The 25,533-nt window shown below is 47.8% G+C and overlaps 1 protein-coding gene across 1 annotated transcript in view; it reads right to left on the reverse strand.

Annotated features, from left to right (window-relative positions):
* Positions 1-18,344: 18,344 nt before the first annotated feature.
* Positions 18,345-25,533, reverse strand: part of FAAH (fatty acid amide hydrolase) — a 32,088-nt gene continuing 24,899 nt past the window's right edge. Inside the window, exons 15-17 of the mRNA XM_006899014.1 lie at positions 25,334-25,458; positions 19,173-19,285; positions 18,345-18,556 (exon numbers count right to left, since the gene is read on the reverse strand). Of these exons, the coding sequence (XP_006899076.1) occupies positions 18,345-18,556; positions 19,173-19,285; positions 25,334-25,458 (450 nt within the window). The remainder of the gene's footprint in view (positions 18,557-19,172; positions 19,286-25,333; positions 25,459-25,533) is intronic.

Below are 25,533 nucleotides of genomic sequence, written 5' to 3' on the forward strand. Positions count from 1 at the left end.
CGGCGCGGGGGCGCCTGGGAAGGAGCGAGGCCCGCGGCGGGCGGGGTTCGGGCGCTGCTGGGTGAGCCCCCAAACCCTGGGCGCGCTCTTAGCCGCCGGTGTCAGTGGGCCCTGGAGATCTGAGCATAAACTAGGGGTGATGATGCTGGCGATGATGAGGACGAAGATGCAGACCTTGGAATGGCCGCCATTAGTGAGGCGGAGTCAGGACCAAATCCAGTGCCCGGCTTCTTGAATCCACTCATTAATTCCCTCTCTTGGCGACCCTGGTGTGGCCTATAGATTTTATTATCCCCATTTTACAGAGGAGAACATAGGTTCAGTGAGGTTTTTCATTTATCTGAGAACCTTCTATGAGCTAAACGTTCTTCCAAGTTCTGGATCTACAGCTGTGAGCCAGGCTGACCTGGCCTCTTGCGCAAGGGAACTTTATTCGGGGTGGGGTGGGGGCGGGAGGAAAGAAACATATGAGCAGAAGTAAGGAAAAGTTATATGATAGTAACTAGGGTGGGATGGGAATAAATAAGTAAATCAATTGGTCAAAGGAGGCCTCTGGAAGAGGCGATGTTTTAGTTGAAACCTGATAGACCAGCTCTATGAAGCAGGTGGAAAGGCCTCATTTCTAGGCCACTCTTTGTTTGCAGTTACCTCAACTTACACTGACCCTGTAAGACGGCGCTGTCCCATAGGGTTTGCAAGGCTGAAATCTTTACAGCAGCAGATGTCAGGTCTTTTCTCCGTGTCACCACTGGTGGATTTGAGCTGCTGACCTTTTGCTCAACAATCATATGACACTGGGGCTCTTACCAGGGTACCCTTTCAAAATAAAAACAAAACGTTGCCATGGAGTAGATTCTTGCTCCAGTGACCCTGCAGTAAACCTGAGACTGAAATGAGGACTGACTCTGACTCCAAAGCCCAGAATCTGAAGCCCTGCATTTTCTTTGTGAGTGCCAGCTTTGAAATCTTTACAGAAGTGTCCAAACCAAGAGTCACCTGTGCAATTTCACACTCCACCTACTGCTGGCTCCTGTGCTAGCCTTTGGGTACCAACCCCAACATAGTTTCATATGCCACTGATCAGAGACTACCTCCATAGATGCCTTTCTGGACCTTGACCCTGCTTTTTCCTCCACTCCTGATGAGGTACGGGTAGGGGCCTGGCAAGGAGGAGCTGGAGGAGCCTCAGAGCTCCACCCAGCCATAGCCTGGCTTCCAGGAATCCCTAGCCCAGACTTGGGAATCCCCAGAAACGCTTAATTAATTCTTGATTACCCACTGTCTCTGCAGCTGCCATTAACCACCTCCCCAGCCTGGGCCCAGTTAGGCCATGTAATTAAATTAGTGCAGAGAGAACACTTCCAGGCAGGAGCAACGTATTTCTGATGGGCCTCTTAGGAGTTCTGGGGAACTGATGAGGAAACCAAGGCTCAGAGACGCCAAAGGGATCATCCAGGTCACCTGGTGGGGTCAGAATAGGGATTCAAATATACCTCCCCAAAATTAGCCCTGACCATGCCACTCTCTTGAGACCACTAATCTCAGGACATGCTTAAAATGTCTTTCTTTTTTTAAATGACAAGAGATTTACTGCTGTTCTTAATTAAATTTATGCTAGTTCATTGAGATTTGGGAGAGGAAAGGGGAGACCTGGATTTCCATGGAGTGGGAAGCAGAAGTGCTGATTGCAGTGTGGAAGATTTTCCCACCCTCAGGATGAAGGGAGTAGGGCAGGGAGGGCCAGGGTATATCTTCCAAGCAGTGTTGGTAGTGAGACAAGAGGGGAAACATTAGAAAAATCTCTTTAGGGGAGGTAAGAGTAATTTTTTTTTTTTAGGGAAATAAACAACCCAAGAAAGTAGAATGTAGCCTGAAAGAGTGCACCAGTTGTGGAAACATATGAGCTGTAAGCCAAAGTAGAAGGGACTGGATAATGTGGGCTACCTGTCCAGAGTGAGAAGGACCTGGCTGGAGCCTCTACAGCCATATACAACCAAGAAGGCCTCCCTCCCTGCTGCCTTCCCTCCCTCAATCCTGGGAGATGCTGGCTGACAGCCCTCCCTCCCCACAAACCCAGCTCCTTGTCACTTCAGAAAATCAGAAATAAGCCTTAGTGATTAGAGAGAGACGGAGAGTGAGATGGGGCTTAGAGGCCTGGGCTCAGGGAGGTGTTAAGAGGCGAGTGGGACTCAGAGTATTAGGGGGGCAGAGCTAATAGCGGCTCTGGATCCTCCTCCCCCCAGGACTACAGTACTCAGAGGAGGAGGGAGAAGGAGGAGGGAAGTGGAGGGATGAGGAGATGAGAGGAAGAAGACTAGGAAGAAGGAATGGGAAGGGAGAAGGAGGTGAGGAGAAAAAAGAGGTGAAGAGGGGAGAGAGATGGGATGAGGAAGAGGAGAGAGCGAGACATGGAAATAAGATGAGAGGTGAAGAAGGAAGTGGGGAGAAGGAGAAAATAAATAACAAGATGTCATTTCTCCATATTCAATTGGCAAAACCCACCCATAATAATAATACTACCCAGTGTTGCTAAGAGCAGGAGGAAATAATGACTCAGAATACAGGTTGGTACAACCTTAGAGGCTATAGAAGGCAGTAATTATCAAATTTTTAAATATGCATCTCCTGAGGGTAAACAATTCCACTTCTAGACGTCTGCCCACCAAAACATTGGTCTCTACACAGTGGTATAAGGTGCATAGAGAGTCAGTGTCATGTTGTTTGAGAGTGCCAAACATTGGCAATAATTAAATGTGCATCAAGATTCTTTTCTGATTCATGAACATGATGATTGTGTGTTCATGCTTTTGTATGACATGTGCTACTCTTAAACCTTGTTACAATATGGGCACATTAACCTATCTGACATAAAAATAAAAAATAAGTACATTTAAAAGGAGCCACAGTCATACTGTGGAATGCTATGCATCAAAGAAAAAGGAAGAGATAGCCCCTCCCCATTTTTCCTACTGACAAAGAAAAATGGGGCCATTATATTGTTTAGTGAATCATTGTTGTTATCAAGTGCTATTAAATTGACTGGCTTATTACAACCTTATGAACAGTGGATGTAAACCATGCCCTATAACTGTACCATCTTTACCATCTCTGACACACTTGAGCCCGCTTTATAGTTACTGTGTCAATCCATCTCATTGAGAGTCTTCCTACCCTTACTGACTCTCTACCACCTTGCCAAGCATGATGTCTTCCTCCAAGGGCTTGCCCCTCCTAACAATGTCCAAAGTATCTCAGATGAAGTTTCACTCTCCTTGCTCCCAAAGAACACCCTGGCTGCACCTTTTCCAAGACATACTTGTTTGTCCTTTTAGCAGTTCATGGGATATTCGGCACTCTTCTCCACCACTGCAACTCAAAGGCATTGATTCTTCTGTCATCCTTATTCATTGCCCAAGTTTCAGATGACTAGCAAGTGATTGAAAAGACCATAGCTTGAATCACAGGCACCTTAGTCTTTAAACTGACATCTTTGCTCTTCAACACATTGGAGAGATCCCTGACAGCTTTCTCAATACAATATATCTTTTGATTTCCTGGCTGCAGATACCAAGGGTATTGACTATGGATCCAAGCAAGTACATCATTAAACAATATAGTGTATGATCCCAACTTGAAAAAAGAACTTTAAACAACTTGAAACTATGTGCCTTCTGTGTATGTATGTGTGTCCATGCATATAGTATGTCTTCTACATTGTTTTTTTAAAAAAAATGCTGTTCAAACTATGCAGTAGTTGTGTACATTTAAGAACAAGAGTTTGGGGTTTTTTTTTCCTTCCACAAGCAAGGAAGAAAGAGGTCAGCAGAGAGTAGTAAGGACTAGCAGAAGATGGTGAGGAAGTGAGGAAGAGCCTGCTGGCCAGGATAAGAGCAGTAACTCTGGCTGGTAGTGCATGGCGGTGGGTGGGGAGAGATGGTTGGCCCAAGGGAAGAGATGGTTGGCCCAAGGGAAGTGGACAGGGGCTCCCACCCAGGCAGTGCCCCAAAGTGCCCAAGCACATTCCTTACCTTCATTCTTACCACAGAAAATCTGACAGAGGTCTGAGTAATTGAAGCCTAATTGGGTTTTAGGAGTATTAACACTCTCTGAATATTTGTACTGAGGAGAGCCAGTCAATCCGGATAAATGACTCCCTGTAGAACACTAGAGTGGGGAGAATCATGGAGGAAGACCTTATGGATGATCAGCAAGAAAGCTCATTCCAGACGCAGGGCCTCGGGGAGTGCATGGGAGAGGAGGAACCCTTGGGCTTCTTGGGACAGGGAAAGCAAAAGGAAGAAACTGGTCAGGGAGGTTTTATAGTCAAGTCCTAGTAAGGGCAGGATTCTGACAAGGAGCCAGAGAGGACCAGGAAGGAAACCAATACTGGTCATCTTAGCCAGAACCCTGTGGGAAGGAGGGCAATTAATCTTCAAAGGGAGTGAGGGGACAAGCCTACACCAGTGATGGCCAATGAGGGGCCACCAGACACTGTCTACACCAAGAAGACACATTATTTGATTCACAAAAGACTTTCTAGAACTATTTCTTGAAGGGACGGACGTAGATCTATGACCTAAGCTCTCCAAACCCCATGGAAGCCTGTACCTCTTAGGCCCAGATCATAGTCCTCCCTCTCAAGATGTCCAGGTTGCTGCCACCACTGAGTCTATACTCAAGAGCGGGTCAGGTCAAGGAGACAGCTTTTCTGTTGGTCTGGAAGGATTCTGAGGCTTCCCCACCTCTGATGAGTTGGTATTGTTGGCTTCTGATCATCAACTTTATTGTCTGCTCCATGGCTCAGACCATCAGGGAAGGGATTAGAGAAGTGGTGGCCTCTGTAGTTCTCCCTGAATCGACCAGAGGATTCCAGCCAGAGGAGGGCTTAGGCAGCTAAAGAAGAAAGAGGGAGACCCTTCAAGAAAATGAAAGGGTTTTGTCTTCCAGAGCCCCTGCTTGGAGGAGCTCACTCAGTATGCTACAGGGGTTGGAAATCCCAACTCATGAGAAACTCAGGGTAAAGGGCCTTCCATGGGTAATCCCCACCCTCAATAATCCCCTCATCTTCTCCAGGGGTCAGAAATACAGGATGTGCTTTTAAAGGATCAGCTGCACATTTGCTTCCTCCTCCTCCTCCTCCTCCTCAGGCTTGACTTGGGGACTCGAGCCCCTGTGACAAGGCAGGGAAACATTTAATGAGTTTGTATTCCCAGAGAGCTCATTGACTGACAGTTGCCCCGGGGGCCACCACTCTTCTTATCTTAGAAGAGGATTCAGCAGCTGCTGGGTTCTCTCTCTCTCTCTCTCTCTCTCTCTCTCTCTCTCTGTGTGTGTGTGTGTGTGTGTCTCTGTGTGTGTGTGTGTGTGTGTGTGTGTGTGTGTGTGTCCCTATATGTGCACCTGGGATTGGGCTATACAGGAAAAGGAGAACTTGGGAGGCTGCTGTCCATTCTAAGGGTACCTCTAGATGGGACCAGGGCACTCAACCCTCCACCGCGTCACTCCACCCACACTAAGCTAGGGCCAGGGGGTTGAGCAGGAGGCTTGCCTGAGGCTGCCCACAGTGGGGTTTGAAGGAATCGGGGGGCCATGGTCGATGTGGAGGCCTGAGTCTGCATGGATAATGAGGCCGGGGACTGACTTGTCAATAGCATTTAAGTACTTTTCTCCCATTTTCAGGCCAGACTGAATTATTTATTCGTTTCTGGTCAATCGCTGGTAATGTCATTAGCATTTGTCCATCAAAGGTAGAGAACAGAATGGGAGTGGTCCCATCCACAGACCTTCACATTCTAAACTGACTTTCAAAGGTCAATTCATCCAATCCCCTGCTCTCAGCTTACCCTCGTACTCTAATTTCTCAGAGACCTCTGCAACTAGGCAGTTCTTTCCTCCCATATCTTAATGCTTCAAACCTACTGAAGCTAAGGAGACAAGAGCTGGGTCCTTCCTGATAATTTACCTCAGCTCCCATCTTTAACTTAGAAGCAAAGATAAGGCATCACATAGGTTGGCCAAAGCTCACTCTGGGATAATGACCTTGGACTTAAGAAAACAGAAGGAGGAACTCCTTGTAGAGATCAGAGAGGAAGGATGCAGAAACTTTAGAGGGAAGTGCTCTAGGTGGACAATGCCCATGAGAGAACAGGAGAGCAAGACTGGCAGAGGGAATGTTAAGCTCTGATATTTTTGCCATAGTCACTGCCAGTTCCACAGGAAGCCCTGGCGCTGGGATGGCCTTTCAGAGTTGCCGGGCAGGTTAAGGCAAGGGGGCCAGGCCACTGTACTCCTGCACTGACCAGTCACCGTATGTGGTCTGCCCCCAGGGAGCAACATAACCTTGGGTAAAGAGGCTGAGGGCAATTCCCTGGGAAGGAACTCAACCATGAGCCATCAGCAGCCAGGAGCCATTCCCAGCAGCTGTAGAGATGAGTGCATCAGCCCTCAGGGGGCACCTGGGCAGCACTGATGGATAGAACAGAGGGCCATCTCAGTGGGATGGCTCTGGCCATGGGTAGGTGGAGAGTTAGGTTAGTTGAGGGTTATGTCTGGACAGGGCAGGCTGAGTGAGCACAGCAGAATGAGGTTTGGGGTCATCTGGAAGTCTGGGACAATGGATGGGACTAATCAGAGCAGGATGGTTTGTGGGGGATATCAGGGGACTAAAAGGGGTGGGTCTTCACACTGCAACTGGGAGTCTGAGAAGCTTGAGTGGATGAGAAGAAGGCCCCCCTCAGTAGCGCCAGTCTCCTCAGTCACTAAGCAGGATTAGCCTCCTCTTCCTCAGGAGGAGGGGCCTCAGCTCCCGCATCAGTCACCAGCTCTGGCCCTAATCCCCCTCGCTTTCTAATCCACCCACGACTTTCTTAGGCATTAGCGTTGGGCTCTCAGCTCCCTAAGTACCACCCTGAAGATGGGAGCCAGGCTTGGAAAGGAATTAGGCCAGCCTCAGAGGATGGCTCGGCAGGCATCTGGAGGGAAGCTGAGAGCAGCAACGCCCCCAGCCTCTCTTCCCCTGCAGTTCACTCCCATCCCACCCCCCTAGGATGGGTCCAGGGTGTCACAGGGTCACAGGATGTCCTAGTTCACTGATGGGGCCAGGTGAGAATTAGGGGTATAGGGGAGCTAAAGAAGAGGGTGTCTCTTAGGGTGGATGCTGAGTCTGGAGGACCAGACAAGGATGTGGGGTGACTCAGCCTGGGAAAGGTAGAGAGACAAGAGAATTCAGGAGACTCTGTTGTGAGGGAGAAGCTGGAAAGGTAAACTGAGGCCAGATTACGTAGGACTTGAATGCTAGCTGAGGAATTTTCATTTACTCTGGGGGAGAGCGGCAGTAAGTGGAGAAATGATGAGGTGCAGTGTAATTGTTTAGGTGTTTGTAGTAGACCGGCAGTGAGAACCAGGGGAGGGGACGGGAGGGCAAAATTGGACAGAGAAAGCTTTTGCCTGAAAGAGCCCCAAGGTCGACCAACAAGGACATGAGGGTAGCTGGGCAGGACAGTGCCCCATGTGGTGGCAGGAATAGGTGCAGCCCAGTGCTGTGGCTCTATATTTAAGGGCTCCAGGTGCCTCTGGACACATAAGATGGGGCAACAACCCATTAATTCCTGGCGGCTACCCTCCTGGGCCTCACCAACTGCTTTATTGTCTATTACTTCTACTATCAGAATCAAGTGTCAGCAGCTCAGCATTCACCCCAAGATACCTTCTAGAAAGGGGGGACTGTCAGCCCATTCCAGGTCTGTGACAGTGGCCACAGATTTTCTTCCGGGAAGTTGAGAAGGATGGAGAGGCTGGGGAGTCAGGAGGGGGATGCAGAGAGCTAGTGAGCTCCTTACTGGGCCCTCTCACCTGATCCCAGGCTAAGTTGTCTGCAGGTAAGTTTGGGGTAGCTGTCAGCATTCTTTAACCCAAGGACTCACCAAAATGCCTCTTACCCCACTCCTTGGGATGGGCAGCTGTTGTTTGCCATTTTACAGATCAGAAAATGAAGCCCAAAAGGGAACCCACTTGTCCTAGATCCACAGAACTGGTGACAACACTGAAGCCAGAGACACAGAGGGAAGAAGGGCAGCCATTTCCAAATTAGGAAGGCAGAGGAGGTCAGTGGTACCCAGTGTGACTCTTGGAATCTAATGGATTGGGGCAAATCCCAGCTCTGCTGAGCTTTTTAGCTGAGCAATCTCCTTGAACCCCAAGTCTCTCATTGGTAAAATTCATTAACAAGCCAGCCATCAGACCCCCTACAGAGAAGGTCATGTGGGAGAAAGTATGACCATTGTCCCAAATGGGAGAGTGGGGAAAATGGTTGCTATGCTAGCTACCCAAGGCCAGCAAGTGTCTTCCCAGCACTGTGTGCTTCTGAAGTTCTCGGTAAAGTTAGGCAGCTGGGGCCCCAGACTCCTTGAGGTGGGGTGGAAAATAGGGCAGATGAATCAGGATATTGAGTGAGCAGTGGGATGTTAAGAGGCTGGGAGGTTCATCATGGCAAGTTCGTTAGGCCAACCCAGCCAGCTCCTCTCATTGGGCCCTGCTAATGAGCTTCCACTGGATTATCCGCTCCCACCTCCACTCGGTTTACTCTGTCAAATCGAGTTTGCATTTTAAATGGGAATTTGACAAGACGGGCAATTTGTCTGCTGACGAGGTTAATGGGTGTTAGCCCTGTGGACTGGGGAGGGGAAGCCCATGCCCTCACAAGGCCTGGCCTCAGCCCAGATCAATGACCCCAGCTGCTGCTCCTCCTGCCACTGGGCCTCCCTCTGTCCAGTGACTGTCCCTGTATCTGGATCACCGCCTCCAGGCAGTCTTCCTGAAAGCACCCTGCCCTGGGCCACCATCTACTCAGCCTGAGTAACATCCCACTCCCCAGGCCTAGGCCTGTCCATCCCTCAGTCAGGATCTCAGTCAACTGCTCTCAGGCTAAAGCCTACCACTTCAGAACCAGGTTTCTCCCCAGAACTGGAATCCCAAAGTCTAGGCAATGTCTCCTCTGCCCTGTCTCCCTTTCACCTGTCTCCCACTTGGGACTTGAAGTGGACCCAGGAGGGCTGAAGTTGCCACATCCCAAGTTTCAATGCTGGCATTTGAACTTTAGGAAAGAAAATTAGTAAAAGCTATCACTTTGAAACTTAGTGTCTCATCCAAACTAACTCCCAAGGGTGGGACTCCCTGCAGAGCTGGAGAACCCTTCTGAGACTCTCTGATGGGACCAGAGTAACCTCTGCCAAGAGTCGTTCCCATCCTGAGATTCCTCACACCAAGGCTGAGCATGAACCCAACTCTGGGACCACAGTCAGAGCTGAGGGGCAGGACCAGGTCGGGTTGGGTTTGAGCTGACGGAGAAGATGCCTCAGCCTCCCCCTCCTCCTGGGGGCCCAGCGCCCTTCCCCGCCCTGGCTAATGTGCCACAATTACCTCCTAAGTGCCCAAACAAATGTGGCTGCTGGGGAAAGTGACACGGGCTCCAGGTGATGGATTCGTGCCATCGGGGAGCCGGGCGGAGCGGGCCCCGAGCGGGGGGGCAACACTAATATTGTATCAGCGTCGGCGCCGGCGCCACGAGCCGGTGATGAATATGTGTCACTTTACACGGCGCACACTCGGGGGCCTGGCTGCGCAGGCATGGAAAATAGAGTGTCTGGGATTAATGATATTGAAAATGATAGAGAGCAGATTGGAAATGGCTTCGCCCGCCCGACCCGCGGAGATGGAAACGTACCTCACAGCTATCTGCCGGGGCCTGGCCCCCCACCTGCCCCCCTGCCCACACCTTCCAACAGCCACGGAGGCCTTCAGTGAGGACCCTGGGTTCTGGCCCCTCCACCAGCTTCTTGGGATGACACCTGGGGTGGGTACACCTGTGGACAGGCATAGACACCAAGGAAACCACTACCCCCGAGTGACCTTTGACCTTGGTCCCAGATGAGCCTGACTCTAGTCACCGAGTGAATCTTGACCTTGACCAAAAGACCAGGCAATGACCTCAGTTCCAGCTGAGCTCTGCCTCTGGCCAGATTGAGTCTGCTGAATCCTGAATCTTTCACAAGACTATGGGGACTGGGAGGGGGCGACACAGTAAGAGAGGTGCAGGGATGAATTAGGAGAATGTGTATGCCTCAGTATAGTGGATCTCACTGCTGGAGCCCAGTGTGACTCCATAGTATGGACTCATGAATAAATAAGCAAGCGAACAGGTGTCTTTGTTATTGACTTCATTTTACATGTTTACCTATGTATGTTGTCACATTTGTGTCTGAACACGTAAGTGTATATGTGTTTTCATCTCATCACAAATATGCCTGTGGAGTTGTGGGTTAGTACGTGCATAGGAATGTACGTGGCTTGTCCCTTTGTATGCCTTGGTGTTTACATGCATCTGTGGGGTATTCAGGAGACCCTGGATGATGTAAATGGCTTTCATGTTTGGCTGCTGACCAAAAGTTAGAGGTTCAAGTCTACCCAGAGGTACCTACTGCCAAAAAGTCAGCCATTTAGGACCTTCACTGACAGTCGTAAGGTCTCCCTAAGTTGCAATCAACTCCACCACAACTTTTCTTTTAAAGGAGGAGTGTGTGTGTGTGTGTGTGTGTGGTGTGTGTATGACTGTGCCTGTGGCAGGTATACCACGTCTCTGTCTATGAAGGATTGAGTGCCTGACTCTCACAGATGGAGGAATGTGGGCGTTAGTCAAGGAAAGTGCTCTTCTGTGAGGCCTGACCCTGAGTACAAGCTCAATTCCCAGCATCTCTTCTGGAACAGAATTTGTTGTTTCTACTGTGATTTCAACAAATTTGTCAAATGGACAGCAACCCTAACATCATCAGCCCAGCCTCAATATCCACTCCAACATCACTCCCAATTCAAAGCAAGATTAGAAAAATGCACCTACATGACCGCCAAGCACTCATTCAATCAGCATTTCTTAACAGTTTATGATGGAGCAGGGATAGTCTTGGGGTGACTAACAAGACAGATTTCTTAGAAGGTGCAATCTATTAGAGGAGTAAACAAAGAAATGTGTTAAGTAGTAAGTAACTGGTTTATTTCTAAGTAAGTAAACAAATAATGGCAGAGTATAAAAAGTGCTCTTCAGGATAGAGCAGGGGTTAGGGCTATTGTACATAGGGTCGCTATTAGTCACAGGTGACTCAGCGGCACATAACAACAACAACAATAAAAAGTGCCAGAAAATAAACATTCAGAAGGCCATGAAAGAGTTCAGTAGATGACCTGCTATTAAGTAGTGTGGTCAGGGTGCTCTGTTCTGTGCAGGTAATGACAGTGATGAAAGGCAAAAGGCCTAGGCATATCCTAAGCCTTTCAGGAGTCCAGCATAGCTAGACTAGAGCAAGAAGTCAGGTGAGAGACTGGAGTTATGTTTAAGCTCATTGTCAGCCCATAGCAGGGTGAGAATAGACAAGGCCTTCTAAACCAGGATGAGAGGCTTAGGTTTTATTCTAAGTGGGATGTAGAGCCACTGGCAAATTTTAAACTCATGGAAACAGCAGTCAAGAAATCGAACACGTTGCACTAGGCAAATATGCTATAAAAAGATTTCTTTAACGTGTTATAAAACAAAGATGTTTTGCCTTCAGGACTAAAGGGTACTTAATCTAAGTCCAGATATTTTCATTCGCTTATACCAATGGCCTCAAATATCATCACGGATGATGATGATGAGGATGGCACAGGATAAGGCAAAGTTCAGATTCATTGTTCATAGGGCTGCTATGTGGTGAAGTCAATACAGTGGCACCTTAACAACAACAAAGAACATGTGCATGGGCAAACTGAACAATGAATAAGAAAGACCAAAGGAGAATTCATGCCTCTGAAAGACAGTATTGGTGAGGAATATTGATTATGCCAGGGACTTCCAGAGAAAGGAACAAATCTGTCTTGAATGAAGTCCAGTCAGAATGTTCCTTAGATGCAAAGAGGGTGGTGAGACTTTGTCATTTCTTGCACATTGGACAGGCAATCGGGGGACCTTGTCCCTCAGGAAGGTTACCATGCTTGGAATAGTAGAAGGTCATCCAAAAAAGAGGAAGATTAATGAGACAGATTGATGTAGTGGTTTCAACAATGTGAGAATGGGGCGGGACCAAGCAGAACTTATAGATAGGGTTGTTGTGAGGTGGACCAACTGGAGGGCAGCTACCAACCACAAATAAGAGTGACATCGTTACATTTACATTTCTTTAAAGATCACTCAGCTGCCTAGAGGAATAACTGGAGGTATCAAGAGTTAAAATAAGGAACCGTCAGGAGGTTCTAGTATTAACACCAGGCCCAGGTTTCTGCTGACACAGCGTGGCTACCTCTGAGGTCACCAGCACCATCTGACCAGCTGATGCTTCACTGAGTCCTTCTCAGAAGCATCTCCAGGGCCTTGAGCTCCTCAATTCTTCCACTCTCCCCCTGCCCAGATACCACCCTCTGCTTCCCTCTCTCTCCCACAAAGCCTCCTGGAAATGCTTTTACCCCTCAGCTATTTGAGCCTTCCCAGGCCTGCTCTCCTCTGAAAAGCTAGTCTTGAGAAAGTTCTGAATGACTTTGAAGATAGGAGCAAAATGGTACCTCAAACTGATGGTCCAAGTAGCTCCGGTTCAGGGAGACAAAATACACCTGGAGAGTCCCAAACTCTTTTATTAGTTGGAACTCTGAACATGCCCAGTGTCCAGTGTCTCCACAGAAGACTATCACACTGTACTGGGTTTCACCTCCCTGCATCTGCCCCATAGACTATGAGCTACTGGAGGGATGAAAACCAGGTGTCTGATGTGCCACTAGAACAGGGCAGGCACTTGAGAAGCCCACAGGAGATGCAAACTGAGGAAAAGTGCTCACAGGAGGTCCACACTGGACTCCACTCCCCAGGCCCAGCCCCACCGCCTCCTGTCCCAGAGTCTGGAGTTGCTGGTTGCTCCTGATTGGGATTGACTTTTGTATTTAGAGGAGGATGGGAGGGCTGAGTCCTCTCTGGGCTGCCACTCTCTCTGTGTTTCAGTCTGTCATCTGCTCACTGGCGCTCTCCCAATCTCCCCAGCTCTCGCTGCCCCTTCCTTTCCCTCCTTCCTTGCCTCTCTCTCCCTGAGTCATTTGCAGAGCGGAGATGGCCTAGCCCATCTGGGAGCGAGAGCGAGGCCGGTGACGGAGACGCAGGTAATAGCCGAGTGGAGGAGAGAGACGTGGAAATTTATGACATTGAAAATGACTGAGAGAGAGAATGTGTGTGTGAGTGTGGGAGAAGGAGAGGGCAAGGAGGAATGGAACTGGGGAGGGAGGGAGCTCTCCACCTAGCTCTTTCTCTCTCTCTCTCTCTCTCTCACACACACACACAAACACACCCCACCCTGAGCCCAAACCTCTTCCTCCAGTGGAGACCAATCATGCAGACAGGGAGGACATGGGAAAGCAGGTGGCTGACAGCCCAGAAAGACATACAGACAGACAGAGCAAATAGAAGGAAGAAAGATAGAGAAAGGAGCAGGTGCAATCAGGACAAAATACGTCTGGGAGCCAGTGTGGAGAGATGCCAGCGTGTCTGGCTTTAGTGCCTGGTGCTTCCTGCACTTCACCCATCCCCTTCAGGGCTCTGGTCTGAAGAGTCTTTATGGCTGAAAGAGCTCTCAACGATTATTTTTGTTATGCTTTGGTTTTCAACAGTTATTTTCAGGACAAGTCCCGGAAATAGCCTGGATGTGCTCCAGGTTGCACAGCAGGTCAGCAGCCGAGCCCCCTCCTCATAGCTCTGTCTCCTGCAGGTGCTGAAGCAGGGGGAGCCAAGACGGACTAGGTGTTATAACCAATTGCCCAACTCCATGCCTCTGGGTCACAATAGGTGGAGGAATGGCCAGGACGACCTACCCACATACCTTTGCAGCCAGAGGAAGTCCTTCCCTGGGGTATTAAGCCAAGAATCCCCTCTGCCCTAACCACTGCTCACCCACACCCAGGCTAACCATGATGGTTTTGCTGAGAGCAGGAGTAATTAAACTTCCTTCAGCAATCTGCATGCATCTCTCTCAGTCACCCCAGATCCACTCCTGCTTCAGCCCCACTCTGCTTCCTCTTGACTCTAATGCTTCCTAGTTCATATGCTTTAACCTATGGGTTGGTTCTTTATTCTAGTCTTATGCTTGGAAGGGTGGAGGGACAGCACAAGAGAGGAAGACCCCGGATGAGAGAGACTGACACAGTAACTGAGATAATGGGGTTAGGTGTATCAGAGACAGCGAAACTGGCTCAGACTAGGGTAGGGTTCAGAGCTATCGTATATAGGGTTGCTATGAGTTGCAGCTGACTCAAAGGCACATAACAATAACAACAACCCCCTCTGAACCTCCTCAGTTTCCTCAGCTATAAAATGGGGTAATGATACCTATGTTCATCTCTCCCAGAGTTCCTTGGTGGCACAAACAGTAAGCACTCTACTACTAACTAAAGATAGGCAGTTGGAACCCACCTTGCAAAGCCTGATCAGCCACTTCCAAAAAAAAGGCATTGAAACTCTATTCTACTCTACAACACACGGCTCACCAACAGTCAGAATCTGCTTGACAGCAACCCATGTGCTAGAGACACAAGGCCAGGTTCAAGGTCAGGTCCTTGGTCAATTCTTCTTTAAATTCTCCTGTAGGGGAGAGTTCAGGTCTCCTTAATTCTGGAGAGGGTTTCAGCACCTCTGGCTGTTTGTAGGGAAGAATGTAGGAGGCAGGACTCCAAGGTTTACACACACACACAGTCTGAACCGTCTCTCATAGCTTTAAAGTGCAGGACCTGTTGAGGCCGGGTAGAGGCAAAAGTTTGAAGCTTAAAATGAAGAAGGGCTTTGCAAACACACACACACACACACCCACACACCTTCTGGGAAGTCAGAGTTAAGTCTGGCTGCTGGCCCCAGGTGAGGGCAGGACAGATGGCTTACAGCATTTACAGACCTTCCTTTTCCTCTCCCACTCCCACCCTGCACCACCGCCTTCAAAACTCTAGGACCTGACTCAGAATATTAAGTTTCTCCACCTGGAAAGAAAAAGAGATTATCCAACACCCTACTCCTCTGCCAATGCCCACTTCTTTCTTCAAGCTTTGCATGGAAGCTGCATCTTCACCCCTCTTTTCTTTCCTCCCCTCTACTCAGCAACCCTATCAGTTTAAAAACTTCCTTGACTTAATCCTCTCACGTTAAGGCATTTGAAGAGGTTGTATATGATTCAAGGACTGAAAGCACAAGCTTTGGGCCAATCAGGCCTCAGTCACAGCTCTGTCCATTGGCTGTGTGACCTTGGGCTAGTCTCTTAAGTTCTCTGAGCCTTGTTCTCTCATGTGGCTCTACATGGCTTCAAGGATGGTGAAGATGGCATGCTAAATGTAAAGTGCCTGGCCCAGAGGAGGGACTTGGCAAATGGGAGCTGGTGGCTGGTCTTTCTGGCACATCTACCTCTCTTAGCTTTCTCCTACACTTAGAAGTATGAGGATAAGAGCTGGGGGTAGGGAGAGAAAGAAGAGCAACAGCAGCACCTTCAGGAGACTCCTGCTTATGCAGAAGGGAGTTACAGTGAGAGAGACTCAGGGTAGCCCTCAGAGGGACTTCCTGCTCAGAGACTTAGAGGAAGTCACCTTTTAAATGCCCTGCCTGGTCCAGTCTATTCTGAGCCCAATATAATTATCCTGGAGGCCGCTCCAAGGTGGCAGTGGCTAGTCTGTCTGGGGAACAGTGGGGGGAGGTGAAGAGTTCACTGGGCCCACAGGCTACAGGCCGAGGGCCTCCCATCCAGCCCCCATGCCCTGGCCCAGCCCATCATGACCGCATAAAAGGTGACGGATGGTTAATGGGGGAGATAACAGGATTCATAAGGGAAATTTATCGGTCACTCTGGTGGTATAAATATGTTTATAGCGGACTAAGGGGAAATGAAGAAGCCCCAATAAATCATGGTAAAGCCACCAGCTACTAATAGGAGAGCAGCAGCGGGAACCCCAGCACTGGTGCTTGCAGACACCCCCTCTGGCTGCCCGATAATAGCATGGCGGGGCGACAGGCTCAGCCTGGACGCCCAGCCCACCCCAGAATGGGAACAAGACCCTAGGGTCCACCTCTGCCAGACTTGGACTGCCCACCCACTGTGCAGTCACCTCTACTACTAGTCTGGGCCAGGCCACTCTGGAAGGGCTGAAGGAATCGGGCAGGGATGTACTGGTGACTCTGGGAAGGCTTAGTGCCTGCTGATCCAGAAGCCTTTCCAGACAGACTGGCCTCACAAACTTGACACTGTCACTTCCCTGCTCCTGCTCCCCTTTGAGTTTCCTCTCTGCAAAGTGTCATCTGATGCTCAAGAAGTTGCTGTGAAGAGCAGATAGAGAGCGAGGATCCACTAGCATACTGCTTGACATGTTTTAAGCCTCAATAAGTGATAGTTTTTCTTGGAGTCCCTGGGTGGTGCCAATGGCTAATATGCTTGGCTGCTAACTAAAAGAAAGGTTAACGTCTTCCAGAGATTCCTCGGAAGGAAAGCCTAGAGAATCTCCTTGCCAAAACTCAGCCACTGAAAGCCCAGTGGAGCGCAGCTGACTTTTGACTTGGCTTGAAGTCGCCATGAGTTGAATTCAACTCAAGAACAACCAGTTTGGGGTTTTTGTTTCACTTTATTATCACCGACCAACCGTTGTGGATGCTTTCCTCTCTTGGGGGAAACACCCTGCAGATGTGAAAACATGCATGTAAATGTAGATGGTATTGTATCCATTTCTAGATAAGGACCTGACTGAGAGGCTCTGAAGTTAAGGGATTTATCTGAGGTGATACATCTGGGGAGAGAAAGGTTTTGTTGATTTTCTGAAAGCCCAGCTCATTCTCTTACCCCAGCCCAAGTCCAAGTCCTGCTCTTTGGTCAATGATTGTGGGGGTTCCTGCTCCTTGACGTGTGTCTAGAATTCCAGGGGTGCTGAAGCACCCATGTACAGAGACTCTGGGCCTCTTGCCCAATAAGGGGCTGGACTCAATCTCTGTGGACTCAGTCCAGCACTGTTGCCTCAAGTCTTCAATCTGACCTACACACAATTCTTACACACAATCATCTCTCCTATATGTAAAAATCACAGCCTGGAAAACTCTATGGGTTTTTAACTCTATCTTATGTGGTCCTTATGAGTCAAAAATCCCTTTCAAAAAAAAAAATGAAAGAATGTTTCTTTTACTTTTCAAAGAGAAGAGTGTACTTGGGGTGGGGGAAGGTGGGCAGGGAGAAAAGTGCAGCAATGAATGAATGGAAATCCAAAGTTTCTGTAAATGTTCATGAAAATTAATAATAATAATAATTCCCTTCAGTTGACACCTGAACTCTCATCCAAACTCAGGCCCCATCCACTCTGCCGTCTTGGCCACAGCCTATGGTCCAAGGTCACTCTATACTCAGCTTACACCCTCCTTCATTTTCTTGGCAAATACTTCCAAAGTATGACACATTTCTGACCACCACCTGCTTCCTTAGTGCTCCAGGTCTGGTGGAGCTGTCAGACCTGGATCATGGATGAGAGTGGGGGCACTGAAGGCAGCCTGGGATGTGGCAAGCAGGAAAAGTCACCCCTTCCAAGCAGAGAATCAGAGCACAGGCAGGAGCCAGGTAGAAAAGCGTCAACAGAGTATAGTTTCAATTGGTGAGAGGAGTTGGGGGGCAGACAGGACTTCCCCGGCCTTCTTGAGCTGCTGTCATCATTCCTCCCTGGAAAGTTCTAATTTCTATCCTCAGAAAGCAGACAAGCTATGCAGACACCCCACACGAAGCTCCATTCTTTCTTTGTCCCTGTCCCTCACCACGTCCTCCCTCCTCTCATGGTCACACAGTCCAGTCTGTCATTCTGCTCCTGGATGCTGGACCCCAGGCTGCAGGCTCCCTCTGCAAATTGTCCCCATCATTCTGGGCCCAGATTTACCCTCAAACCCCTTCTTCAGCTCCTTAGCCAGGGGTCCAACCTCTCAGGTCAGTGGAGGGGGCTGGGACCCCTATACTGCCATTCGAGGAAGGGACAGCAGGACATCTGAAGTCTTGAGGGGTCCCCCTGCCTAGCTGTGCAGAGAAAGCGAGAGAAGCTGCCTTTGCGTGAGTCCCTGTAGACTTCCGTATCTTCATGTCCCAGTTTTCTTCTCTCCCTATCTCTGCCTGTCTCTGCCGGTCTCTCTCGGTCTCCGACTCCGTTCCTCTCCGGCTCTCTCCCCCCTGAGATCCCTCCTCCCTATCCGGGCGGGGGAAATCGCTCCGTAAATAGGCGGATGGCCCCGGGCGCTCCGGGCGCAGACACTCGTTTTTAGAGCCGGTAATTGACTCCTTTCAGTTGATAATTCATGGCTTGCATATGCGCTTTAATGCGGGCGCCCGGGGAGGCGCGGCGGGCGGGGCGCCCCGTGCGCGGAGCGCGCGGGCCGAGCGGTCCGGGAGCTTGCCGGCCTCTGGGTTGATTCTGTCCAGGGCCGTGGGGAAAGGGGGCTTCAGGGACCACCCCACCGGGCTTCTATCGGCTGCATGCACGTCCGGGCGGCGGAATCGAGGGTGCACTGCGTGGGATCAGGCGCACAGCGAGGGTAACCAGTAATCTCTAAATTGTGTCCCTAACCCCATTTGAGCTCCCGTACCCCGCAACCTCTAGATTTCCCTTCCTCCCCAAATTTAAAGATAAACAGACCTGGTCAACAGAAACTCCTCCCCACCTCCTTCTCTATCCGGTTGCCTTTCATATTTGTGGCGCTTTGGAATATCATTGTGCGCTTGTTTGGCCCTCCCGCCCCCGAACTTGTGTGGGGCAAATACTCCCATCTGTTCCTATTACTCTAGATTGTTACTGTTGTTTTACTTGTGGTGGAGTCTAGTAGGACTCACAAAGACCTTATGAACAACAGATCTGAGCTCTGCCCCACCTCATCATTTTCTGACATCCTGGAGCCCATTGCTGCAGTCACTGTGTCAGTCGTCTGGTGAGGGTCTTCCTCTCTTCTACCGACCCTCTACCTTTCCAAGCATGATGTCTCCTTTTAGCAACATGCCATGGTATAGAAGACAGAGCATCACCATCGGAGCACTCAGGCCACACTTTGTCCAAGACATTTCTATTTGTTCTTCTGGCAACACACAAGATATTCAGTACTCTTCTCCAACACCATAACTCAAAGGCACTGATTTGAGAAAGTCTGGACAGTTTCTGAATGTACAGAGGTGGGGTAGGTGAAGGTGGTGGTGGTGTTAGGTGGCTGAAGATGCTGCAGGGCTGACGGGTGGGCACCTTCGGACTGAAAGGCAGAAAAGGGGCAAGTGGACACCAATTCTGCCTGTTTTCCAAGGGACTACAGAGGAAATTGAGGGCTAAAAGAGGAACAGGTCTTCCCAGCACTCCACTATACACAGCAAAACCAGAACTCAAGGCAATCTCTCCTCAAAGGATCCTAGTCAAGGGACTCAGTCCCCATATTTGCAGAACCAACCCTCACCCTAATTTTCTTGTTTCTAAAAGAAATTCCTCAGCTGGAGTTACCGACCCTGTTGCCTTCTCTAAACCTCTTAACCCACACTAATCCCAGATTGAAGAGTGGAGAATGGACCCCTGTACCTAAGCTTTTGTGCATTTGTTTCAGGCTGTGGCAGATGCAATCATTTCCTTTTTACAAATGGAGAGAAAGTCTCAGTGATAGCAGAACCAGAAACTGGTCCGTGTTCTGTCTGTCTCTCTCTTCTCTCTTCTTTCTCTCTCCAGAAAGAGAGAGGTGTGACATGAGTGGTGGTAAGGGGAGGAGAAGCTGATTCCTTGTCCTGAGAGGTCCCACTTGCACCCATACATATTACCTCAGAAAGCTTCCACAATGAGAGGCTCTGAGTCACACAGAATGATTTCAGCTGAAGATGGTGTTGCTCAGCTGAGGAGTAAGTGAATGAGCTACAGTTGGAAGCTGAGGAAAAGGATTGCCATCAGCTCAGGAGGAACCAGCCTAGAGGGATATCTAACCCCAGGACGGGACTTTCTTCCCCTTAATTCAGACTCTTAGGCTGGCAATTACCACTCCCTTCTCCCAGGCTAAATTCAGCACAAACTAGAATTCTGTCTCCATTTTTAAAGACTTGAAAATGTTTAACTCAAAGAGCACTCTGGCTTATTTTTGTGTTCCGTTATCCCTGTCTCCTTGTCTTTTAGTTTCCCTCACCTGTGAAAAGGAATTTGTACTAAGAGATCTGAACAGAGAAGCCCTGATGGGTTTGAGGCTGAGACTAGACTGCGTGAAGCTCAATGCTGCTCTCTGGTGTCCAGAATGTTGCAGCTGGTAGGAAGCTGGGAGAAGAGAAAACCTGGACTCTAACTTTCCCCAAGACCCTTAGTAGGTCTCCAACCTAGAGGAGGAGGAAGGCAAGGCACTAGTCATTCAAACACTGAATCAAGGGCAACCCTAGGACTGATCCAAGACATTGGATAAACCTCAGCTTCTGTGGCTGAACCAGGACAGTGAATCCAACAATCATATCTCATCCTCTCCTTCCAGAGCAGAGGTCAATGTGTCCGTCTTAGATGATTCCCGAGGTCTTTGTCTTGGCTAAGTAAAGCCCTTTTTATATCTTCAAAATCTACCATTTGTGTTCAAAAGATGTACTTAACGAATCTTGGATGGGTGGAATGATTTCCATTGCTTTGCATTGAGGTATCAACTCCTAAAGATTTGCTGGTGTCAAGGGTTAAGTGTGGGGCTGCTAGCCAAAAAATCAGCAGTCTGAATGCATCAGCCAGTCCGAGTAAGGAAGTGAGGCAGTACGCTTCTATTAAGACATGTGGTTGTCAGGTGCTGTCAAGCTGACTCAAACTCAGAGCAACACCTTGTACAATAAAACCAAACCCTGCCGGATCATGCACCGTCCCCCCCCAATCTCTGCTGTGCTTAAGGTGCATCTCATTTAGGGTCTTCCTCTCTTTTTTTTTTTCTTGTGAAAGTTGGACAATGAATTTCATCTTATTTCGTCTTTGTTCATCTTAAGAATAGGTTTGGGACATTGAATACCAATTATCAAAAAACCAGAGGAGTTGTGATGGCATCAAAGATATAATCCACGAAGAGAACAAACGGTCTTTGCAAAGACAGAGAAGAAAGAAAAAAGCAAAAATGAATGTCTAGAAGAGACTGTGGAAATTGCATTAGTGTTGAGATGCCAAAGTAAAAGAGCTGAGTGGAAGATTTCAAAGGGTAGCTCAAGAAGAAAGCAAAATGTTACAGCAGAATGTGCAAACACCTGGAGAATAAGAGGGGGAAACTCACTCAGCATTTCTAAAGCTTAAAGAACTGAAAAACAAATTCAGGCCAAATTTAAGCTAGTAATTCAAAGTTGCAATACAGAGAGATGCTGTGGGCAAAATCTTGAATGATCCAGGAAGCATCAAAAGAAGATAGAAGAAATACACATAGTCATTGTACTAAAAAGAATTGGTTGATGATGAAAAATTTCAGGAAGTCTCATATGAACAAGAACCAATGGTAATGATGGAAGAAGTTCAAGCTGCACTGAAGGTATTGGCAAAATAATAAAGCTCCAAGAATCTGTGTGATACCAATTGACATATTTCAATTAACAGATGTAGCCCTAAATGTTCTCATCAGGAAATTTAGAGGACAGCTTCATGGCTGGCTGAAAAAGATTCATATTTGTTCCCATTTACAGGAAAGATGATCCAACAGAATATGAAAATTATCAAACAATATCATTAAGATCACATGCAAGCAAAAATTGCTAAAAATTATCCAAAAATTACTAGAACAAGTACACTGACACAGAACTGCCAGAAGTTCAAGCTGGATTAGAAGGGGCTGTGGCACCAGGGAAAGCATTGCTGATGTCTGATGGATCCTGGCTAAAAGCAGAAAATACCAGAAGAATGTCTATTTGTATTTTATTTACTATGCAATGGCATTACTGTGTGGATCATAACAAACTATGGCTGACTTTGAGAAGAAGAGGAGTTCTAAAACTCTTTATTGTGTTCATACAAAACCTATACCTAGACCAAGAAGCCATTGTCTGGACAAAACAAGGATTCAGAAAATGGTTTAAAATCCAGAAAGGTATACATTATGGTTATATCCATTCTCCATATGTATTCAATCTTTAAGCTGAGCAAATGATTTGAGAAACTGGACTCTATTGAAGAAGAATGTGGCTTTGCAATCAGAGGAAACCTCACCAACATCCTTTGTTATGCAGAGGATGCAACCTTGCTTACTGAAAGTGAAGAATACTTGAAGCGTTTGCTATGGAAGATCAGAGACCACGGCCTTCAATATGAATTCCATCTCAACATCAAGAAAACAAAAATTTTCACCAGTGGGCCAATAGACAACATCATAATTAATGGAGAAAAGATTGAAATTATCATCCATTTCATCTTACTTGCATCCACAATAAACATCAGCAGTCAGAAGATCAGGAAACATATTTCATTAGGTAAGTCCGCTGTCAGGGACCTCTCCAAATTACTGAGGAGCAATGATGTCAGTTTGAAGATTAAGGTGTACCTGATTCAGGCCATGATGGTCTTTTCAGTCACTTGCTATGCATCTGAGAGTTGAACAATGAGTAAGGATGACAGAAGAATGTGGGCCTTTGAGTTATGGTTTTTGGAGAGTACTGAATATCCATCCTATAGACTGCCCAAAGAACAGATATGTTGGAGGGTGGAGGGTGGAAAGCAGCTGAGTGCTCCTTAGAGGCAAGGGTGGAGAAACTTTACCTCACATATTTTAAGCATGTTGCACAGAGAGGCTATTTTTAGGAAAAGTGAAAGAGAGGAAGAGCCTCAGTGAAATGGATTAACACAGTTACTGTAGCAATGGCCTTGAGTGTGTCAGTGATGATGAGGGTAGGACAGGGTTCAGATCTGTTGTTCATAAAATCACTACAAGTCCTACTGACTAGACAGCACCCAACAACGACAATAAGAAAGAAAAGAAAATCAATGCCTTTGAGTTGTGGTGTTAATGAAGAATATTGAATATACCATGAACTGAAGAACAAAGTCACGGCTTGAGTTGCATTACTTAAGGATGCTGTGGGCAAAATTTTGAAGACCCAGGAAGCATAAAAAGAAGATGTGAAGAGTACACAGAGCCACCATAACAAAATAAATTGACTGACACAAAATTTAATGAAGCAACATATGAGCAAGAACCTGCAGTGATGAAGGGTAAGTTTAAGCTGCTCTGAAAGAATTAGCACAAAACAAGGCCCCAGGATTTGACAGCACATCAACTCATATATTTCAACAAACGGACATTGCCCTGGACATGCTCACCAGGCTGTGCCAAGAAATCTGGAGGACAACCACCTGGCCAACTGACTGGAAAAGATCCTTATTTGTTTCCATTCCAAAAGAAGGTAATGCAACAGTGTGTGGAAATTATAGAACTATATCATTAACATCACATGCAAGTAAGATCCTGCTGAAAATTATCCAAAAACAGCTAGAGCAGCATGTCAACAGAAAACTGCCAAATGTGCAGCCTGTGTTTAGAAGAGGCCATGGCACTAAGGATATTATAGCCAATGTTAGGTGGATCTTAGTTGAAAGCAGAGAGTACCAGAAAATGTCTATCTGTGTTTCATTAACTATGTAAAGGCATTTGAATGTGTGAATCACAACAAACTGTGGCTGACTCTGAGAGGAATGGGAATCCCAGAACACTTGATTGTGCTTAAGAGAAATCTGTATTTGGACCAGGAGGCAGTCATCAGAACAGAGCAAGGAAACACTGCATGGTTCAAAATTAAAAGAGGTGTATGCCAGAGATGCACGTTAGTGCCATATCTTTTCCCCCTTTATTTTGTGTGTGTACTTTTAAGTCAGACTGACTGGCACAGGAGATTGCCTCTCCTTCTCCAGCGGAGCATCTGGTAGATTCGAACCATGTGCCTTTGCCATATCTTTTCAATCTATATGTGAAACAGATCACCCAGGAGGCTGGGCTCTATGAGGAGGAATCTGGCATCACGATTGGAGGAAGACTCATCAACAACCTGTGTTATGCAGATGACACAACCTTGCTTGCGGAAACTGAGAACCTGAGGCATTCGCTGCAGAAGGTCAAGGACTACAGCCTTCAATATATTGAAACTCAGCATCAAGAAAACAAAGAGTCTCACCACTGGGCCAACTGGCAGCATCATGATAGATGGTGAAGAGATTGAGACTGTTAACAGCTTCAACTTTCTTGGTTCCACAATCAACACTCTTGCACCAACAGTCAGGAAATAAAAAAATGAATTGCATTGGGAAAATCTGCTGTCATGGACCTCTCGAGAGTATTGAAGAACAATGATGTTGTCAGTCTAGAGACTAAGATGCGCCTGATCCAGGCTATAATCTTCACATTACTTGCTATGCATCAGGGAGCTGGGCAATGACTGAGTAAGGATGAGAGAAGAATCAATGCCTTTAATTGTGGTGCTAGAGAAGAGTACTGACTATACCATGGACTACTAAGAGAGCAAACAGAGAGAGTGAAATCAGGCTGCTCCTTGGAGGCAAGGATTTTGAAGCTTTGTCTGACATACTTTGGGCATGTTGTAATGAGGAACCAGTCCTTGGAGAGGAACATTATACTTGGAAAGGTGAAGGGACAGTGCAAGAGAAGAAGAACCTGGATGAGATGGATTGACTCAGTGTTGGGGGGTAAGTGTGTCAGAGACAATGAAATTGGATAAGGTAGAGCAGGATTCAGAGCTGTTGTCAAAGGGTCACTATGAGTCGCAAGCAACTCAATGGCACATAACAGCAACCAACCAAAAGAACAAAGAATAACTCTTGTTTTGGAAGAAGTGCAGCCAGAATACTCTTTAGAAGCAAGGATTGTAGGACTTCACCTTACTTCATTCTTTTGCAGATGAGGGAACTGAGGTTGCAATAGGGAAGTCACACAGCAAGCCAGTGGTAGAGCCAGGACTTGGCCTCAGGTTTTCAGCCCTGAATTTGGGGCTCTCTCTGCTGCAATCTGAAGTAGCATTTGGAGGACTGAACATTAGGGGAGCAGCTGGAGGTAGAAGACTACCTGGAGGCGATATAATCCTGCCCAGAGTACAGATTGATCACAACAAATTTGGTCGCTCCAAAAGTGTTTATTGAGAATCCCTCCACCTGTTCTCCATTTTGAGCCAATCCAAAGAGTGCATGTATTGAATACTCACACAAAGGGAACACCAAGAGAAGGGGTCTGGTGGGCTTTGGGAAGGAAAAGACATGAGAAAGAAGGCCCATCTGAAGTGGACTTGAGTGAGGATCTCAGGCGGTCTCTGGAGAAGGAGAGGCCTTTCACTTGGGCCCCTTCTGTTTCTTGACCAAGGTATCCACCTCCTTCATTAACCGAAGACAGAGCTCATCTTCCCATGGCAATGCTATGCACTGTACAGCCACTGGAAGTCCCACGGATCCTGCCACCGCCTATTGGGAAAGACAGTCAGTACTTGCTTCCTGCTCAGGAGACCCTTGCCTGGCTCTTCTCACCACCCACACTGC

Source organism: Elephantulus edwardii, unplaced genomic scaffold (assembly GCF_000299155.1).
Source record: "Elephantulus edwardii isolate Elephantulus edwardi_28Jun2011 unplaced genomic scaffold, EleEdw1.0 scaffold00243, whole genome shotgun sequence".
NCBI lineage: Eukaryota > Metazoa > Chordata > Mammalia > Macroscelidea > Macroscelididae > Elephantulus > Elephantulus edwardii.